The sequence below is a fragment of the Nyctereutes procyonoides genome, unplaced genomic scaffold (genome assembly GCF_905146905.1).
Source record: "Nyctereutes procyonoides isolate TBG_1078 unplaced genomic scaffold, NYPRO_anot_genome, whole genome shotgun sequence".
NCBI classification, from domain to species: domain Eukaryota; kingdom Metazoa; phylum Chordata; class Mammalia; order Carnivora; family Canidae; genus Nyctereutes; species Nyctereutes procyonoides.
Window position 1 is genome coordinate 763,469 of NW_026575043.1, and position 18,409 is coordinate 781,877.

General features: G+C 44.1%; 1 protein-coding gene and 1 long non-coding RNA gene across 2 annotated transcripts in view; both read right to left on the reverse strand.

Annotated features, from left to right (window-relative positions):
- The window catches only part of LOC129508092 (uncharacterized), a 31,214-nt gene extending 18,605 nt beyond the window's left edge, over window positions 1–12,609 (reverse strand). Inside the window, exons 1-3 of the long non-coding RNA XR_008664129.1 lie at window positions 12,537–12,609; window positions 10,787–11,269; window positions 10,471–10,615 (exon numbers count right to left, since the gene is read on the reverse strand). This is a non-coding gene — a long non-coding RNA (uncharacterized LOC129508092). The remainder of the gene's footprint in view (window positions 1–10,470; window positions 10,616–10,786; window positions 11,270–12,536) is intronic.
- On the reverse strand, window positions 2,974–7,754 carry LOC129508090 (ORM1-like protein 1). Its single transcript, XM_055323006.1, has 2 exons — window positions 7,426–7,754; window positions 2,974–4,384 (listed from the first exon to the last, which is right to left on the reverse strand). Exons 1-2 carry the CDS (start codon window positions 7,752–7,754, stop codon window positions 4,249–4,251), a joined length of 465 nt encoding a protein of 154 aa, XP_055178981.1. The 3' UTR covers window positions 2,974–4,248.
- Window positions 12,610–18,409: the final 5,800 nt, after the last annotated feature.

Below are 18,409 nucleotides of genomic sequence, written 5' to 3' on the forward strand. Positions count from 1 at the left end.
GGATATCTACTCATTCTGCCACCACCTGGGAAGAGCCTCACCTGTGATCCTCCTTTGCTTGTGAACACCACCAGCTTCCCTCTTTCCTGGGTCTCTCCCTGCCCCCTAAGGAGGGGCTAGTTTCAGATCACAACTGGAAAGCTTCCATGGAGCTTCCCAACCAACAGACTTCTTTCTTGCAAACCAGAAAGCCCAGGGAAAACAGCCCCAGCCCTTCTCTTTATCAAAACATCCAGCTTTCTCCCACAGCTAACTGTCCTGCCCCTCCCTCACACCCCTGAACAAGTACCTCTGAGTACTCCTCTGTTGTCAGACCATGGTTCTCTCAGTCCTTATAGCTGAAGGATGGCAGCAGGTTTGGAAAACAGAAATGTGTCTGCAGAGAAGAAATGGGCCACAAGTGGGATCAGTACTGCCCTTCTGCCCAAACTTCACACACACACACACATATATATTTTAAGTTTAAGTCTTCCTTTATTAGCACTAACACAGAACTGAGTGAAGGTGTGATGGTTAAGAAAAATTCAAGGTAAGATTAAGGAATTGAAATTATATAGCCTCTAAGGTCTTTTCCAACTGTTAGCATCATGCAACTCCATAAGGCTAATACATACTAAGGTATTAGTTAAGGAAATACTAATACTAAGGAATACTAATACTAAGGAATACTAATACTAAGGAATACTAATTCATACTAAGGTACTAGTTAAGGAAATATTGTTATGCCCCTTAGGATATTTACAGTTTAGAAGACTATAGTGCCATAAACCTAAAACACATAGTTCTACGCTTAAGAAAAAAAGGGGAGACAGGTCAAAAAGATACAGAAACCAACTTGGAAATTACCACTGGGAACTTTGACTTCGAATGGCAAAATCTGGAGAACCATTTGAAAAATAGATTAATAATGATAATAATGAATTGTAAACCAAAGAATGAGGTATCTGTAAGTCCAAAATAATACAAATGAAGGATCACTGGGTGGCTCAATGGTTTGGTGCCTGCCTTTAGCCCAGGGATGGTCCTGGGTCCTGGGATCAAGTCCCACATCGGGCTCTCAGCATGGGGCCTGCTTCTCCATCTGCCTGTGTCTCTTCCTCTTTCTGTCTCTCACGAATAAGTAAATAAAATCTTAAAAAAAAAAAGATTGAATATAAGGAAAAGGAAAAAAAAATCATCCTTAGAGAATTCCAATAAATGTAGAAGGAACAGGAAAGAAGAAAACCACCATGGAACTCCACAGTAATCTTTGTTGCACGGAAAATTCACCAATGAATGCTAAAATTAGTGGCACTTCTGAGCTCATGCACATTTAGAAACTGCCATTGTATCCTGACTTGAAATTAGGAGCCATTATAGCATAGCAATTAGTTTTGTTCCAAGTAATAGTCATTATAGATTTTATTTATAAAAAAATTATTATTATTTTACATTAAACTGTACAAACTTGAGAAATTGGAAGTTCACCTGGGTGTTAAGAACAAAAAAGTAGAGATCCTTGGGTGGCTCAGTGGTTTAGCGCCTGCCTTCAGCCCAGGGCGTGATCCTAAAGTCCCCGGACTTTGTGGGAGTCCCACGTCAGGCTCCCTGCATGGAGCCTGCTTCTCCCTCAACCTCTCTCTCTCATGAATAAATAAATAAAATCTTAAAAAAAAAAAAAGGAACAAAAAAGCGTATCCCAAATTTGACCACTTCCCAACCACTCTATCAGCCATTCCCCTAGTCTGAGCTGAGCTACCTCTTGCCTGTAGTAGTTTCCCAACTATTCTTCCTCCTTTCTATTCACGTATACTTTATTCTCAGCATTAGCCAGTAAACTTAAAAAAAAAAAAAATCAGATGCCTTTAATCATTTATGTAAAACTATCCAATGGCTTTGTCTAGCTTAGAAGAAAATTTGCTTATTACTTTGGCCAAAGAGGCCTATATGATCTGATTCTAACCTACTTCTCTGACCTCTTTTGTTACCATTCTCATCCTTCTTATTACTCCTTTCTAGCCCAAAAATAACCTTAGGAATATTAGGGAAGACCCTTCTGAGGTATGCTCCCCTGCCTTTTACCTGCTTAATTTTTTTCCCATGGCATTTATCACTACATGAAATATGTTTTGATTCATTTTCTTTACCTGATCTCCAATTTGAACGTAAGCTTATATGGGAAAAGACTTGGTTTGTCTTGCTTACAAACTATAGCCAAATACTTATTTTTAAAAAGGATTTTATTTTATTTATTCGTGAGAGGCACGGAGAGAGAGAGAAAGAGAGGCAGAGACACAGGGCAAAGGGAGAAAGAAGCTCCATGCAGGGAGCCCGACGTGGGACTCGATTCCCCAGTCTCCAGGATCATGCCCTGGGCTGAAGGCGATGCTAAACCGCTGGGCCACCAGGGCTGCCCTAGACACAATACTTAAAACGATACCTATACTAGAGTGAGCCCTCAAATATCTGAATATTTTTAAAACACTGAAGCGTAAAAAGTGGGGAAAAAAGCAGAAGGCCTGTATTAACAGAAGTAGACTTCTATTTCTGAAGTCTGTGCAAAAAATGTAAGTCTTTAATATAAAGAAAAAGGAGTACTTTTAACTACATTAATTTTATAAATTCAGTTGCTTAAAAAAACCTTGAAAAATAAATATGACATTGCTGACTCAATTTGGAAATTTGCAAGAATCTTACATGAAAGAAAAATTTATTTAAGTATAGATTACTGGTTTAAAAATACAAGGGAGGGGAGGAGGGCGGGGGGTGGGGGTGAATGGGTGACGGGCACGGAGGGGGACACTTGACGGGATGAGCACTGGGTGTTATTCTGTATGTTGGTAAATTGAACACCAATAAAAATTAATTTATTAAAAAAAAAATAAAAAAATAAAAATACAAGGGAAAAGACAAATTTACAAAAGCATTATTATACAACTGATTTCTAAACTCAATACTTCAGAAATACAAAACAATGATCATTACCCCCAAAAAGTCACTTTATTGAAACAAATTGATTTTTCAGTTGGTCTGTAACTCTTTTCACTCAAGTTTACAAATATTATTGGATTTTTCAGTTTCATCCCATATCAGAACTTTATTTTTGACGTGTCTTCTTCTCAAAGTAGTATATAGTTATTTCTGGCAATTAATGTCAACTATAGGAAGATTATAGGGAATCTAATATCTAAATATATAGAATTTAATATGGTTGCTGCTTTGGAAACAGTTACCACTCTGAGTTAATCTACACTAAGACTAAGACCTATGTAATGAAAGGCAAAACATTAATGGGCAATATATGAGGATTGAGATCAGAGAGTCTAAGAAAAGACAATGTTTTCTTATACTGCAGATCTGCTAGAAAAGACTCCATTATTTACTTTGGTATTACTGCTAGAGAAGCAGTTTCTGCTAGAACACAAGCTGGCCATATACTTGTCCATTTTATGTTTCCTTTTCTAAACAACAGCAGACTTTAATAATTAGACTGATGAACCAAATAAGCAGACACCTTTAAACTACCATATATTTTAACTGTAAAATAAATTATTTTCTTAATTGGTTTTGCAGCCTTGTGTCTAGAAAGGCAATAAAACCCATTCTGTTCCAAAATTACAAGGCTGACTCAGAGGCTATTTGTAAAATGCCTGGCTGTCTTCTATCACCAGTCATGAAGGTGGGCCTTCATGAACTCAGTAACTTAATACATGTAAAAATGACCTCATCCATCAATATAATGTTGAACCAGTAAAAGCAAAAAAGTATAATCATAAGGTAGGGATTGGGCTATATAAAGCAAGAGGGAAATATCCTCTTATATAACATAAGAGGAATACATATGGTAATAAAAATTATAATAAACTTGTAAAGAGATGATTCTGGTTTACATGTATATCTGCTTAAACTGACTGAATGATTGGAATTTTCTTCTCCTAACAGAACTCCTCCTCATTATAAACTAAGCTGGTCTTAGTGTCTTATAAATCTCTTATTTCCTCAGATTTATCTATTGTACCCTCACTTACAGTCATTTAACTTATAAGCTGGACCTGCCCAGCCTGCCTATAAAGCCTCTCTTCAAAAAGATACCATATGCATTTTTTAGTAAATACTGCACTTCAAAACAGTTTATAAAGAACCAGCAACTGGCCCTCCAATGTAAATACTTCTCATTTCATATTATCACAGAAGCAGTGCAGTTTACTAACCACTCCTTCCTTACAGAAAATTCAGTAGCTATAAAAATTTTTTCTGTTTCAAAACAATTCAATACTTATTAATTCCAAAGATCCGATCACCATGTAGCTGTGGCATTTTAGGAATTAGCACACTCTGGAGAGAAGCTGCGTTTAGGATGAAGTGAGTTGGATCATACTTCGTATAGAAACTTGCCAGAAAATATCTGTAGAAATAAAAATTTTTAAATTCTATCATATATAACATGTAAAACTTGTAAAAAAATTTAAAGGTTAACAAAAAGGTCACTGAAATACCTAATAAATACCTAAAAACAGAATCACTTCTGAGCACGAAAATAGTTTTACAGTTTGGGGCCTAAATTAATTTGGGATTAAAATTTTTTTTCATTTAAGTTTGATTTGCCAACATATAACACCTCGTGCTCACCCCATCAAGTGCCCTTCTCAGTGCCCATCACCGAGTTACCCCAACCCCCTGCTCACCTCCCCTTCTGCAACCCTTTGTTTCCCAGAATTAGGAGTCTCTCATGGTTTGTCTCCCTCTCTAATTTTTCCCACTCAGACAACATTTAAAGCCATCTATATAGCACTGATACTTTTCAGAGTGCTTTTGCATTTTCTTATTTGATCATCATTTGTCAGGTAGGTGGGGCATACAGTGTTACCCAGATTTTTAGATAAAGAAACAGGCTCAAATGCATTACCTTGTTCAAGATCTTGTTGTTATATAAGAAATTTAATCACAGAATATTTGAAATCATACCTGTGGGTCAAAAATATATGTTTAGAAATATGGATGTTGTACACAGGTACATTTTAGTTGACTATTTTGTGATAACTCTTATTGAAAATTCAGGATAAATGTCAGGCTTTTTACATTAATTATAATGTAATCCTCAACACTGTATAGACGAGGAAACTGAGGTTTTCAAAGAAATGGCCAAAAATCATACAGCTAGAAAGCAGTAGAGCTAAAATCCAAATCTAGGGCTGTTTAAATAACTATTAAGACTGTTACTGCATTTATCTTTGTTAGATCATACAAATCATTTAGCTTTTTTTTTTTTTGTCATTTAGCTTTTGATGTTAATTTTATATAGGGCTGAAACAAAAATTTAAAAAATTTCCTCAAAGTGCTATCAATATAAGGAAAAAGAAACCTACCACTTTATCATCAATTTATTCTTTTCATTTGAAAATGCCTTCCTTTCTCTCACATCTGTCTAAAATCTACCCTTCCTTAAGTCCCAATTTAAGGAATCCTAATGCCTCCAAGAATTCTTTCCAGTTACTCCAGGCTGCATTGATTTTATCATTGATGCATTACTACATGTAAGCTATGTGGTACACAGTGTTTGATTAAGATGTATTTAAAACATCCACTACACATACGCAACTATACTGAGTATGGAATTCAAAGCAATCTATGTACTTATAAATTTTTGCAGAAACAAACCATTTACAATAACAGATAATACAAAGTGGCATAAATAAGGGATATGTAATAATACTAAAGATGTTCAAAATAGGGCAGCCCTGGTGGCTCAGCGGTTTAGCGCCGCCTTCGGCCCAGGGGGTGATCCTGGAGATCTGCGATCGAGTCCCACATCGGGCTCCCTGCATGGAGCCTGCTTCTCCCTCTGTGCCTCTGTGTGTCTCTGCCTCTCTCTCTCTGTGCATCTCATGAATAAATAAGTAAAATCTTAAAAAAAAAAAAAAGATGTTCAAAATAGAGCATTATTACTTAAGGTTGGGTGCTAAGGAAAAGATCTCATTGAGGAGTTATGATATAAAACTTTTTTTTTTTAAGATTTTATTTATTTATTCATGAGAGAGAGAGGCAGAAACACAGGCAGAGGGAGAAGCAGGCTCCATGCAGGGAGCCCGATGCGGGACCCGATCCCGGAACTCCAGGGTCATACTCTGGGCCGAAGGCAGGCACCAAACTGCTGAGCCACCAGGGATCCCCCTAAAACTTTTTTTTTTTTTAAGATTTTATTCATCTATTCATGAGAGGCACACACACACACACACACACACACACAGAGAGAGAAAGAGAGAGAGAGAGGCAGAGACACAGGCAGAGGGAGAAGCAGGCTCCATGTAGGAAGCCCAATGCGGGACTCGATCCCAGAACTCTGGGATCACATCCTGAGCCAAAGGCAGACATTCTTTTTTTTTTTTTTTTTTAAGATTTTTTATTTATTTATTCATGAGAGCCACAGAGAGAGAGGCAGAGACACAAGCAGAGTTCGAGAAGCAGGCTCCCTGCAGGGAGCCCGACATGGGACTCGATCCCGGACCTCCAGGATCAGGCCCTGGGCTGAAGGCAGGTGCTAAACCGCTGAGCCACCTGGGCTGCCCAAAGGCAGACATTCAATCGCTGAGCCAACCAGACATCCCAATAGGATTTAAATCTTGAAAGAGTAAGAAAGATAAATTAGGAAAGGAGAAGGTATTACAGGTAGGAGAAATGATTTGAACAAAAGCATAAACATAGGCCTATATATAAGTATCAAGAAATGCTGCTTAGAAGAACTAGACCAAGTGGGAGTTGGGTGGGGGTAAAATATTCACATAAAGAAAAAATGAGGTAAGAATCATTTTGTGGAAGGCCCTGATACCAGATAATAGGAGTTAATTTAAGGTTGAATGCTTTACAGATAGATATTATCTATAATTTATTTCTTCTGGCATCATATTGAGCTATGTACTATTAGTGAGAATTTCATTTATGAGCAAACCATGCAGGCTGGGCGATAAATACAGGATTCAAGCCAGGTCTGTTCTACAATGAAAACCTAACGTTTGTTGTCAAAAACTATACAGCAGTCTCTCCCAAGGAGTTTGAACATCTAATGTGGGGTGGAGGAGGTGTGGATCAATGAAATTCATCTGAAATTATCCAAATCCTCATTTAGGGAGATTAATCTGATAGTGTAATACAGAATAAGATTATGTGTATAGCTTTCTTATAAGCAATTTAAAAATATGAACTAGAATACATTTTGACCTGTATATCCTAGAATGTCTAAAAATACTGATGGGCACATTATATTGTCTCCATATATTACTGACTGAAGTAAAAAATGGTTTATTACCAGCCTGTCAAAGATTTTGCTTGTATTTTATGCTCTAAGGTAGCTATCTATCAGTAGAGGCTTCAACAAATATTCTGTTTCTAACTGAAATTCAACATAATATCCAATATCCAATCTTCTTCATACCTAAAAATTTCCATCACTTCAGAATTATTGGAGAAATTGTGAAAAACTTCCGTGAAGATGTAAACTGTACTCCATAGTCCAATTGTTCCCAATGAGTTAAAAGCCTTGCTTTACCCTGGTCAGGAGTTTCAAAAGGTGTTCCTTTTACTGCATGCAAAAATACATACATCCCCAGATTATGGATAACATTCGTTAAGGTCCAAGCAACAGGAACACTGAAGAATGGAATACTGAGTAGGATAATACAAAGCAAGCCAACTCCTAATGCATATGTCAGCCACAAACCTCGTCTGCTCATTACACGGGTATTTGGATTCACCTCACTGTGAGCAACTCCAATATTCATGTTTGCTCCGCCGCCCCACTCCCAGTGGTGGGCTCGGAACAGCCACCCTTATATTTGAAATGTATGAGAGAACTGGGTAGATGACAAAACAAAGACATTTCTCACCTTTTAGCAATTAACCATTTACAGAGCCTTCTGGGACTTATGAAGCACTGTCACCCATGCTATTGAACTAACACTCCACAAAACCCCTTGATGTTATCACCCCACCTCTTAAAAGGAGTGAATAGCAAATAAAAGGCAGATACAAAGCTAGACAGACTCTATTTAGAGAAAGTCTAGAGAATACAGAACAATTTGACAAGAGTGGTTACTACTAGGGAATAAAATCTGGAGAACTTTCAAGTTTTACTATATAAACTTGTATATTACTTGGATGTTTTACCATCAGCAGGAATTCTAAAAGAAACTCAAACTCTGGGACCCCTGGGTGGCGCAGCGGTTTAGCGCCTGCTTTTGGCCCAGGGCGCGATCCTGGAGACCTGGGATCGAATCCCACGTCGGGCTCCCGGTGCATGGAGCCTGCTTCTCCCTCTGCCTGTGTCTCTGCCTCTCTCTCTCTCTCTCTCTGTGTGTGTGTGACTATCATAAATAAATAAAAATTTTAAAAAAATTATTAAAAAAAAATAAAGAAAGAAACTCAAACTCAGTGATACACAGTAACTTTAAATGTTGCTTGGTTAAGAAAAAAATGTGAGTTGGAAAGTGTATTAATCCTTGTAATCTCGGGATCCCTGGGTGGTGCAGCGGTTTGGCGCCTGCCTTTGGCCCAGGGCATGATCCTGGAGACCCGGGATCGAATCCCACATCGGGCTCCCGGTGCATGGAGCCTGCTTCTCCCTCTGCCTATGTCTCTGCCTCTCTCTCTCTCTCTCTCTCTCTGGGACTATCATAAATAAATAAAAATTTAAAAAAAAATTTAAAAAAATCCTTGTAATCTCAGACACTGTGTTGCTTTACAGAACTGGCTCTTCCTGAGTATAAGATGCATACCTGTAGTGACAGTCCTGTAAGAGAGCCCTTGGGTGCTCTCCAGCAGCCATATTCAATGCTTAATGGATGACTGGATGGAGGGAGGCAGTGAGCAATGGGCAGATGGGAGCAAGGACATGCTCAGATGTGCGTCCTGAAGAAAGGAATCCCCAGTAGGTTCTAGATACAGCTTGGAAGGCAGAATAAAGGAAAAGATGGCTGGAAAATAAAAAGTCCAAGTTAATAGGTAAACAAGAAAGAAACAAAGAAATGGACTGCAAAGATGTTCATGAAGGAGGGAAATTAAACCAAAGGACTTTATTTTAAAGATATATTTATTCTATATATATAGAGAGAAAGCATGAGTATGGGGAGGGGCAGAGGAAGAAGGAGAGACTCTCCAGCAGACTCCTCCACTGAGCGCAGAGCTCAGCGTAGGGCTCCATCCCACCACCCTGAGATCATGACCTGAGCTGAAATCAAGAGTTAGACATTTAGCCAACTGAGCCCTCCAGGACTTTTATCTGATGAGGTCATTGGAGCCGGAGGAAGGTCTGTAGAGCAACAGAAGTCATTCAAAAATATCTTTTCAATTTAAGTCAAGAGATGTGTTCCAAGTGGCAGAAACCCATGGTATCTGTATGATTGCCAGGGCAGGCGAAACAGAGGCAGAAGCAGACAGCGCGGAAGTCGTGGCTTTGATACACATAGGGATGACACGAAAATGGAAATAGCAGACCCACTGCACACAGACCTTTAGAAGGTTAACAGTCAGAGGCGACGACGTCAGTGTGAGACATCAGGCAGAAGCTGGACCAGCTGCTGCAGACACAGCCAGGACAGAGAGGCAACAGGCTCATCCCCTATGCCCAGGACTGCACCCATCACCAAGTCGCATGCCTGAGGCGGCAAAGGCTGGTTCCACTGGACTCTGCTATCTGGCACATCCTAAGCATACTCTCACCTTTCCACTGCTGATGTAAGCCCAGGCAGGTGAGGGCAGCCCACCAAGTGCTGCCCATCAGTTGTTCATGTCCAGTGCTCACAACCATCTTCTGTGGTACGTACTTGCGCCACTGAATTGTGACATCTCTGATACCCCAAGCATATGCTAAAGCCCTCACTGTGATAGGGCCTTTCAGAAAAGTAATTAAGATAATTAAGAGTAGGGCTCTGATCCAGCAGGACTGATGTCCTTATGAGAAGAGACACCAGAACTCATTCTCTCTCTCTCTCTCTCCCCCACTCCCACCCCAGTACGCACAGGCACAAAGGTACATGTGAGAACCAGGCAAGAAGGTGGTGTCAGCAACCCACCCTGCTCACACCTGGATCTTCAACATGTAGCCTCCAGCACTATAAGGAAATAGATGCTTGTTGTTCCTGCCCCCCAGTGAATGCTAGTCTATTAGGATAGCCCTAGCAACGAGAGCAATGCTATTACCTACCCCATTTTGGCGATGAGAACTGAGAGCCCATGTATAAGCAGCTTCCAAAGGCAAAGGCATGATTTGAACCTTTGGTCTGCTCCCCACAATGAAGCAGAAAGCCAGAGAGCCTCCAGGATGGTACTCGGGAAGCCTGAACGCAGGGCAAGGGAGCGAAAGGAGTACTCCGGACACTCAGCACTGAGCATCGTTGTTACCTGGTGAGGAGACTTCTAACCCCCTGATTCCCCCCGGGGGAGGGGGGGTGGCGGGGGGGGCAGGCTGTATATCAACAGCAGAAAAACCTTGTCTCTTACCTGTCTCTCCAAGGGTGGGACTCCTGAGCAGCATCCCATGTGGGCTGGGGTCCTCTGGGCTGGGACTGAAGCCTCAGTGATGTCTGCTGTCCCAGAGGCACTGTCCCTCTGGAGAGGACTTCTTGCCCCTGTGTGTAGCTACCACCTGGAAACAAGGACACAAAATCTGACTTCTGAAGAAAAGACTGTCTAAAGGAAACAATTCCTGGAAATGAACACAGTCAGGGTTAGGGTTAGTCAAACAGACACAAAACAAAGCACACAAGGGTTGCTGATGCCTCACATATGTTTTTCCCTGGCAAAACTCCCTTCCTACCTCATTCTGTGATTCATCTAGCTCCCTCTCCAGGTCCACCAGCATGGTAGTCACCACTTCGTCCCCGCTCTCGAGGTGCTGCTCCTGCACCCAGGCCTGGAGCTTCTCGGGAGGATGATCAGAAACAGTTCCTGCACCAGCAGCTCTAGGATCTGCTCCTTGCTGTGGGTCTCAGGGCGCAGCCAGCGTTGACACAGCTCCCACAACCAGGTGAGGGCCTCGCAGGGCCCAGGGATCTCCTGTCGAAAGTGCTTTCAAATAAATTTCCCTCGCCAGGGGATTACTCCATCTCAGTCGGGATTCCTGCATTGGGAGGCGACTTTCCATCTCCACTTTCACTGTCAGCAGTTCCTCCCAGACCTCAGAAGCTTGCATGGTCCAGGGGTAAAGCCTCCTCTGAGTTTGATTCATCTTGACCTTGAAGAGTTTAAGCAGCACCTCCAACTGGAGCTATGTTGCAGAAACACCTTTGAAAGTTTCCTCCTAAGCAGTAAAAATCACTGTTAAATGTAGAAAAATGTCAACAGTAATGATGAGCACTGATAATATAAGCAACCGTCACAGACCCCAGGGCTCTTCACTGAAGGTAAAGTCACTTGGTGACCAAAGGATGGGAATAATGGGAAATACAAGGTCATAATGTGTATAAAGCATACACTTTCAAGTCACTCAGAACTCCGTTTTATTCTGGTTCTAACATTTACTAATTGTGTGAGCTTCAGCCAATTTCTTTTTTTTTTTTTTAACCTTCAGCCAATTTCTTATCTTCTTTCAATCTCAATCTCTCAACATGAAGAAGACATAGTAATAAAAATACCCTACAGCGTTCATGGCAACATTAGGGCCCACACACAATTCACTCAGAATAGTTAAAAAGCTCAGACTCATTATGTAAAAGTCAAATTAGAGAATAGATGGAAATACTGTTCTTGTCTTTGATTAATAAATGAACTTACTTTTACTTGTCTCTTCATTAGTTTTCAAAATCAACCTCAAAACAGCTGAAGTTGCTGTCATTTTTGCTGAATTTACAGAAAAGGAAACGGGTAGATTCTACTTTCTGCGAGCTTTCCACTCTGCTCTGCTGCTTCCTAAGAGCAACAGCCAACACCAACCTGGTCTACAACATTCGTCCAATACAGGGCTAGGATGATCCTCAGGAGGTTTGATAACACCACGATTTCAGGAGATAAGAAACGGAGGCCAGGGGAAGTGAGGCAGGTTGCCTAAGGTTAAGTTCTCTGTGAGGACAGTCCTCAGAATCCACACAAGCCCAGGCAGTGCCTGCGACCCAGGAAGCCTGTATGTCTGCACAACGTCAAGAAGTGCAGCCTCAAAGCTGAATTCCCGCTTGGCAGGAGCTGTGGTGGACGCTCAGGGAATTGGCACCTGGGGACGGGGTGGGTGGCAGGACAGGGAGCCCCGGGGCACGCATCTCCAACAGGCTCCCGCGCTGTGTGCGCACACCTGGGCTCCGTCCTGGGAGGCATCCTGGGGCTCAGGGACAGGGAACCGGCCCCCGGCACATCCTGCACCTGAAATCCAGTCCGCTCACAGCCCTTTAACCTGCTCTAAAAACCAGAGTGTAAGAGATTGAGCACTCTCTGCGCTTAGTCTGTCTCCCCGCCCCCCAGGCTGTTCGCCCCAACTCCAGGCGTTCCCCACCCGGGCCAACCTGGGGCCGCTACTCCCGGGGGCGCCCCTCCAGCCTCGCGAACCTCCCAGGCCCTGCCCGCGCGACGTCTCCTACCTGGGACCACGCGGCCTCCTCGGCGGCCTCTTCGGGCGGAGACTCACCTTCCACCGTCCACTCCCAGCCACGCCGGCTCCGGCTTCCAGCGCTGACTCACCGGAGCGGGATGAGGCCGGAAAAAGGGGCCGCAGAGAGGAGGCCTCCCGCCGCGCGGGGCGCTCGGGGCATAGGCACTTCTGGGCCGCTCTAGGATCCCGCGTCTCGCCTCCCGTCTCCCACAGCGGGGCACGCGGTTGGAAAGTCGTGCGCAGGCGCGCCCCCTGCACGTTTGAAACCGGAGAAACGCCTGCGATCTAGGCCATTAAGTTGAAAATGCTTATTTTTAAAACCTTTTTTTTTTTAAAGAATCTATATGATTTTTAAGAAACCTCGGCCAATGCCAAAATGAATAAAGCAAGAGATGAAATCCCACCCTGTCCTACCTTAGACGCACGGACCTGGGGTGGCCACTGTCACCGTTAGCTGGGCATTTGCGCATATAATTATCTCATTCTTACCTCTGGATAGACAGGCATTAAGTTTTTTTACAGTTAGCTTTTTCTTCACTTATTTTAACTTCTTCACTTCGCCAATCTTGGACGTCTTTATTGTGGAGGCAGAGAAAATTAAGGCCATTCCACCTTAAGTTCAGCGTTAGCACAAGTACAGCCATCTCAGGCCCCTGTGAAGAAGAGCTGCACTTTACCTCACTTCAGTTAAGCCCCATATTAGAATGAGAACAGAGCTCAAGCCAGTGGCAGGAAGCCCCTTATCAGAATGAGAACAGAGCTTAAGAAATTCCCCCACCCCTTCTGGAAATTCCCTGGACCAGCCCCTAAAACTCAGCTGGAACCCACCTTGGGGTCCAAGCCCCTGCTCCGCGGTGTGGGGTATACTTGAACCCAACCTCGAGCTTGTTAATAAACCCTCATGTACTTGCATCGGTGTCGACTCCTTGGTGGTTTCTCGGATTCGCAAACTTGGGCACAACATTTATTGGTCATGTAGATCTACTCCTTTGGTGGCACATGTATTGCAATTCATTTGTCCAGGCCCTACCTATTGATAGACTTTCCTTCTACTTTCCTTCCTTCCTTTTTTCCTTCCTTCCTTCTGCTTTCCTTCTTTTCTCTTCTTTTCCTTCCTTCCTTTGTTTTTTGCTACAAGTCACTTGGCTTTTTAGCGGTAATACAAAATCAGTCCAAAATCAACTAAATTAGCTCTATTGGTACAAAACAGCACAATTATTAGTACTGTTAGTCATCCATCAATTTTATCATGCCAATCAAAATGATGGTATTGCATAAACCATGTTTTGTTGTGCCCAAGATTGTGAATCCGAGAAACCACTAAGGAGCCGACACTGATGCAAGCGCACGAGGGTTTATTTGCAAGCTCGAGCTTGGGTCCAAGTGTACCTGACACAGCAGAGCAGGGACTTGGACCCCGAAGTGGGTTACAGCTGGGTTTTTTATGGGCTGGTCTAGGGGATTTTCAGAAGGGGTGGAGGAATTTTTTTCATTCCAATATGGGAGAAAGGGTGGGGGGAGTTTCTTAAGATCTGATATGGGTTTCTCTGCCAAGGGCCTGAGCTCTGTTGTCTTTCTGATATGGGATTCCCTGCCGAGGACATTCTGCAGTTTTTCCTATAAAGTTCAGCTCTTATTCACAGGGGCCTAAGATGGCTGTACTTGTGCTAATGCTAAACTTGGTGTGGAATGGCCTTAATTTTTCTTGGCCTCCACATTTTTTTTTTAAGATTTTATTTATTCATGAGAGACACACAGAGAGAGGCAGTGACATAGGCAGAGGGAGAAACAGGCTCCCTGCAGGGAGCCTGATGTAGGATATTATCCCAAGACCCAGGAATCACTATCTAAGCCAAAGGCAGATGCTCAACCATTGAGCCACCCAGGTGCACGCCTGTTTGTTTGTTTTTTAAGAGAACCTCATTGTTTATTTTATCACTGCAGTAGGAAAGTATCTTGCATCTTAATGTAAATTCTTTGATGGGGTGTTTTAACTCCAAAACTATAGCTTTGTAAATTTCTGTGGTTGTTTTCCTCAAACTAGCCATCTGAGGGCATTAAATAAAGTCAAGTTTCATCCTTTATTTTAACTTAATCTGAATATCTAATAAGCGTATAATCATTAAGAGTACCAGCATTAAGACACTACTCAAAATACTGATTGTTTTCTTCAACACACTCCCAAAGCCATCAATACAAACTTTCCCAACAAACTATATAATGACTGAAAATTTTCAGCCTTTCTTTAACTGGAATACAGTTCAAATACATATTCTCTTGCATTTTGGATGCCCACCTGTGACAAGTAAACCGTTTCTATTTGCATGAAACTCTCAAATGTGTCACTGATAGTTGATTAGGCTCTCTAATTGGTTCATGTGTGCTCGTTAAGTAGGTCAACTATAGCACTCAGGCAGCTTCCTCCCTAGGATGAAGTTCGACGTGTATTGGACTTCCCTGTAGTTAAACTGCTCTGAGAAACGCTGGGTCCCATTTGTCTGTTTGAAGGAAGATTCCCCTATATCACTACCTTAATGATTGTCCTGGGGCAGGAGGGATTATTTTTTACTTAGAATTGGAAATCTCTACCAAAAATATTTAAAACATACCTCAGCTCAGACAAGAAGAAATGCTGACTACAAGACTAAAAAGATTGAGTGTTATGAGAATCTGCAAGCAGATATATTGTGATATTGACTCTTTGGTGGCTTAAGTCATAAGTTAAAAAATGAGGAGGAGGAGGAGGAAGTGGATGTGGAGGAGGCAGAGAAAGGGAGAAGCAGGAGAAGGATGGAAAGAGAATTAGAGAATTGTTAACAGAGATGGAGGGAACTAGTTGGTATGTGGATAGACCCAAGTCTAAAAACATTTATGTCCCATATGAATCTTTACTAACCCAACATGGTTTCAGTAAGTGGGCAAGCTGATCTGCTCTATGGATGTCACCAACCAATTCTTTTTTTTTTTTTTTTACCAACCAATTCTAAACCCCTGATTATGATGTAATATCCCGGTGGGAACAGCCAGTCACCTGGTGGCAAGTTGATTACATTGGACTCTTTCTATGATGGAGAGAACAAAAGTTTGGTCCAAAGCAATAGATACTTGTTTTGGAAAATAAATGAAATGTCCACTCCCCCAACTGTACTTTCAACTGGATTCTTGGAATCCTTCTTTCCCGTCCTTTAATGATACTGTGGGCAGATCTCATAGCTTTCTGGTCAATTTTAAGTATTAAAGATACTACTCATTTTATTTATTTTTTAAAGATTTTATTTATTTATTCATGAGAGACACAGAGAGAGGCAGAGACATAGGCAGAGGGAGAAGGAGGCTCCATGCAGGGAGGCTGATATGGGACTCTCCCATCCCAGGACTCTGGGATCACGCCCTGAGGCAAAGGCAGACGCTCAACTGCTGAGCCACCCAGGTGTCCCTCATTTTATTTTTAATTTGAAAATATATTTCTACTGAATAAGTTATATAGCCACAGATTCAAAATTTTTACAAAAAGTACATGTGGACGGCCACGGACTAGCTAGAGTTACTAAACGAAACCAAGCTCGGACTTGTGTCCCTCATTTACTCATAAGGCTCGGGAGCCCAAAGGGTAAATAGTTGGTTGAAGCTTGAGAAAGGGCTTGAGCAATGGTTTCCGGAGCTCGCTTTTACGTGATCGCCCACATAATACAATTGATATAATGTGTTCTAGCCTGGTGGTAAAGTTAAATATGGGTCTGTGCTATTCTTACTGGTCTGTTAATCATATATATTGTCCTTTTGAAAGTGTATGTACCTAAAATAGCATGTTTATCTATAACTAGGACCCTCATGTGTCAGTAGGGTTTGTCATGCATGTAGGTATTCCTTTATTTTGTTCTGCTTGTGCTATATAATACCGTAAGAACCTGAATAAAGTTGGCGCTGCTTGGACATCATCCACTGCGTCCCTCCTGCCCCCATCTCTTTACTTTTCTTTTATTTTCCTCATCCCCTTACCCTCGGGACCCTGATCGTGTTGCTGCAGAGCATGCAACAAGTACAAAATTGGAAAATCTACCTCTAGGGATACCTGGATGGCTCAGCGGTTGAGCCTGGGAGCACGCGGAGCCCTGGCTGCTGCAGGAGGAGGAGGGAGAGCACAGGGGGAGCTCAAGGCCCAGAGGCCTGCAGGCCCCTGTGCCAGCAAGTGGATGAGCCGAGCCAGAGGACGCCAGTGTCCACAATTCGCCTGAGGACGTGGCAGACCTACTGAGACGTGTCCAAGCTGGAGGTGTGGGACTTTACACCGAGGACACGCCGGCTGAGGGGAGGGGGGAGGAGTCCCCTATACCTAGGAACTGGCCCAGCCTCCCCACCCGGAATCCCCGGAGGAGGAGCAGCATGATGGGGGTGCTCCCCACGGCAGGCTCTCCGCAGGGCTACCACCACCCAACCCAGCCTGACGCTATCCCCACACCCCCACCCCACCCCGCCGGCAGCCCAGAGGAGCCTCGGGGGCTGGAGACACAGCTGGGCAGACCCCTAGAGGGCTGGAAGGACACCCTGGACCGGGGGAAGGCCCCACAGAGCCCTGAGGCCGGCCAGAAAGACGTGCCTCCCCGCTCCCTGCTGGTGTCCAGCGTGCCCCCTCCCCCTCCCCAGGTGTGCACTTGCAGAAGGCCGCATGGGCTCCTCTCGAGCCTCAGCCTGGAAGCCCCCAGAGGTCCTGCCGTCCCCACCCCAACCCCAAACCCCGACAGCACAAGCACCCGGAGCCACATCTAGTCAAGGGTGAGAACCTGTCTCACGAGGGCACCCCGAACAATAAGGGGGCCTTCAAGAAGCGCCCGGAGGCCCGCTGGTTACTGCTAGACCAACCTGAGCACCGCTGCGTCACGGTGACTACCGCGTGCATACAGAGTGCAAGGGTGCCGCCGACCTGGCACTCCCACCACGGGCGCCCCAAGACCGTGGGCAAGAAGCCTTCTTCGACTTGGAGACCAAGCGCGCGTTTCCAACTTCTGCGCCCAGCAGTGGGTGGACCAGATCCAGAGCCGCCTGTCCGACGCCTGAGCCCCGCCCTGTTCCCTGCTCCGGCTGCTCCTGCCCGCTGTGCAGTGGTTAGAGCCCACCCACCCACCTGCGCCACCACTACAGTTCCCGCCATCCCCAGGATGGAGGCCACTCCCCGCCGCCCCGCCTGCTCTATCTTGGAGTTTTGGGTGCAGGGCTTCTGGGGACCCCACCGTCCCCTACCGCCCGTCACGCCCGGCCCCGCCGTCCTGTGAGGACGGTGCCCAGTCCCCAGGGACCCCCATCCTCCTCATCCCGCCTGGGAACAGCCACCAACCCGGCACGCTGGTTCTGCACCCGGACCCAGTAGTCAGCCCAGGCCACTCCTCCCCGCCTCGCTGAGCCACATTCCCCCTTTACGCTGGGGTCTCCCGTCCCTACCTGGATACGATAAACGGATCTTGTCATTCTGCAGGTTTGTTCCTGGTGGTTTGGGCTGATGTCTTTCACACCCGTGAGCTTGGCCTGTGTGTCCCAGCTCTGGATGCGGAGGAGCAGGGGCTGGAGACGTTCCCCCAGGCAGAGCCGGGAAGGTTCAGGACAAATACTCACCATGTTGGGATCCCTGGGTGGCGCAGCGGTTTGGCGCCTGCCTTTGGCCCAGGGCGCGATCCTGGAGACCCGGGATCGAGTCCCACGTCGGGCTCCCGGTGCATGGAGCCTGCTTCTCCCTCTGCCTCTCTGCCTCTCCCTCTGCCTCTCTCTCTCTATCATAAATAAATAAAAATTTAAAAAAAAATACTCATCATGTTGGTGTTGGAAAAATGGGAGAAATGTGGGTACTGGGGAGAAAGGAAACCAGGCCAA

What these genes read in the sequence shown, in the direction of transcription:
- LOC129508090 (XM_055323006.1), bottom strand. Translation starts at nt 7,754, where the DNA reads ATGAATATTGGAGTTGCTCACAGTGAGGTGAATCCAAATACCCGTGTA. An exon ending in ATTTCTCCAATAATTCTGAA is followed by an intron (nt 4,385 to 7,425) that starts GTGATGGAAATT and finishes TTATTTCTACAG; the next exon opens with ATATTTTCTGGCAAGTTTCT.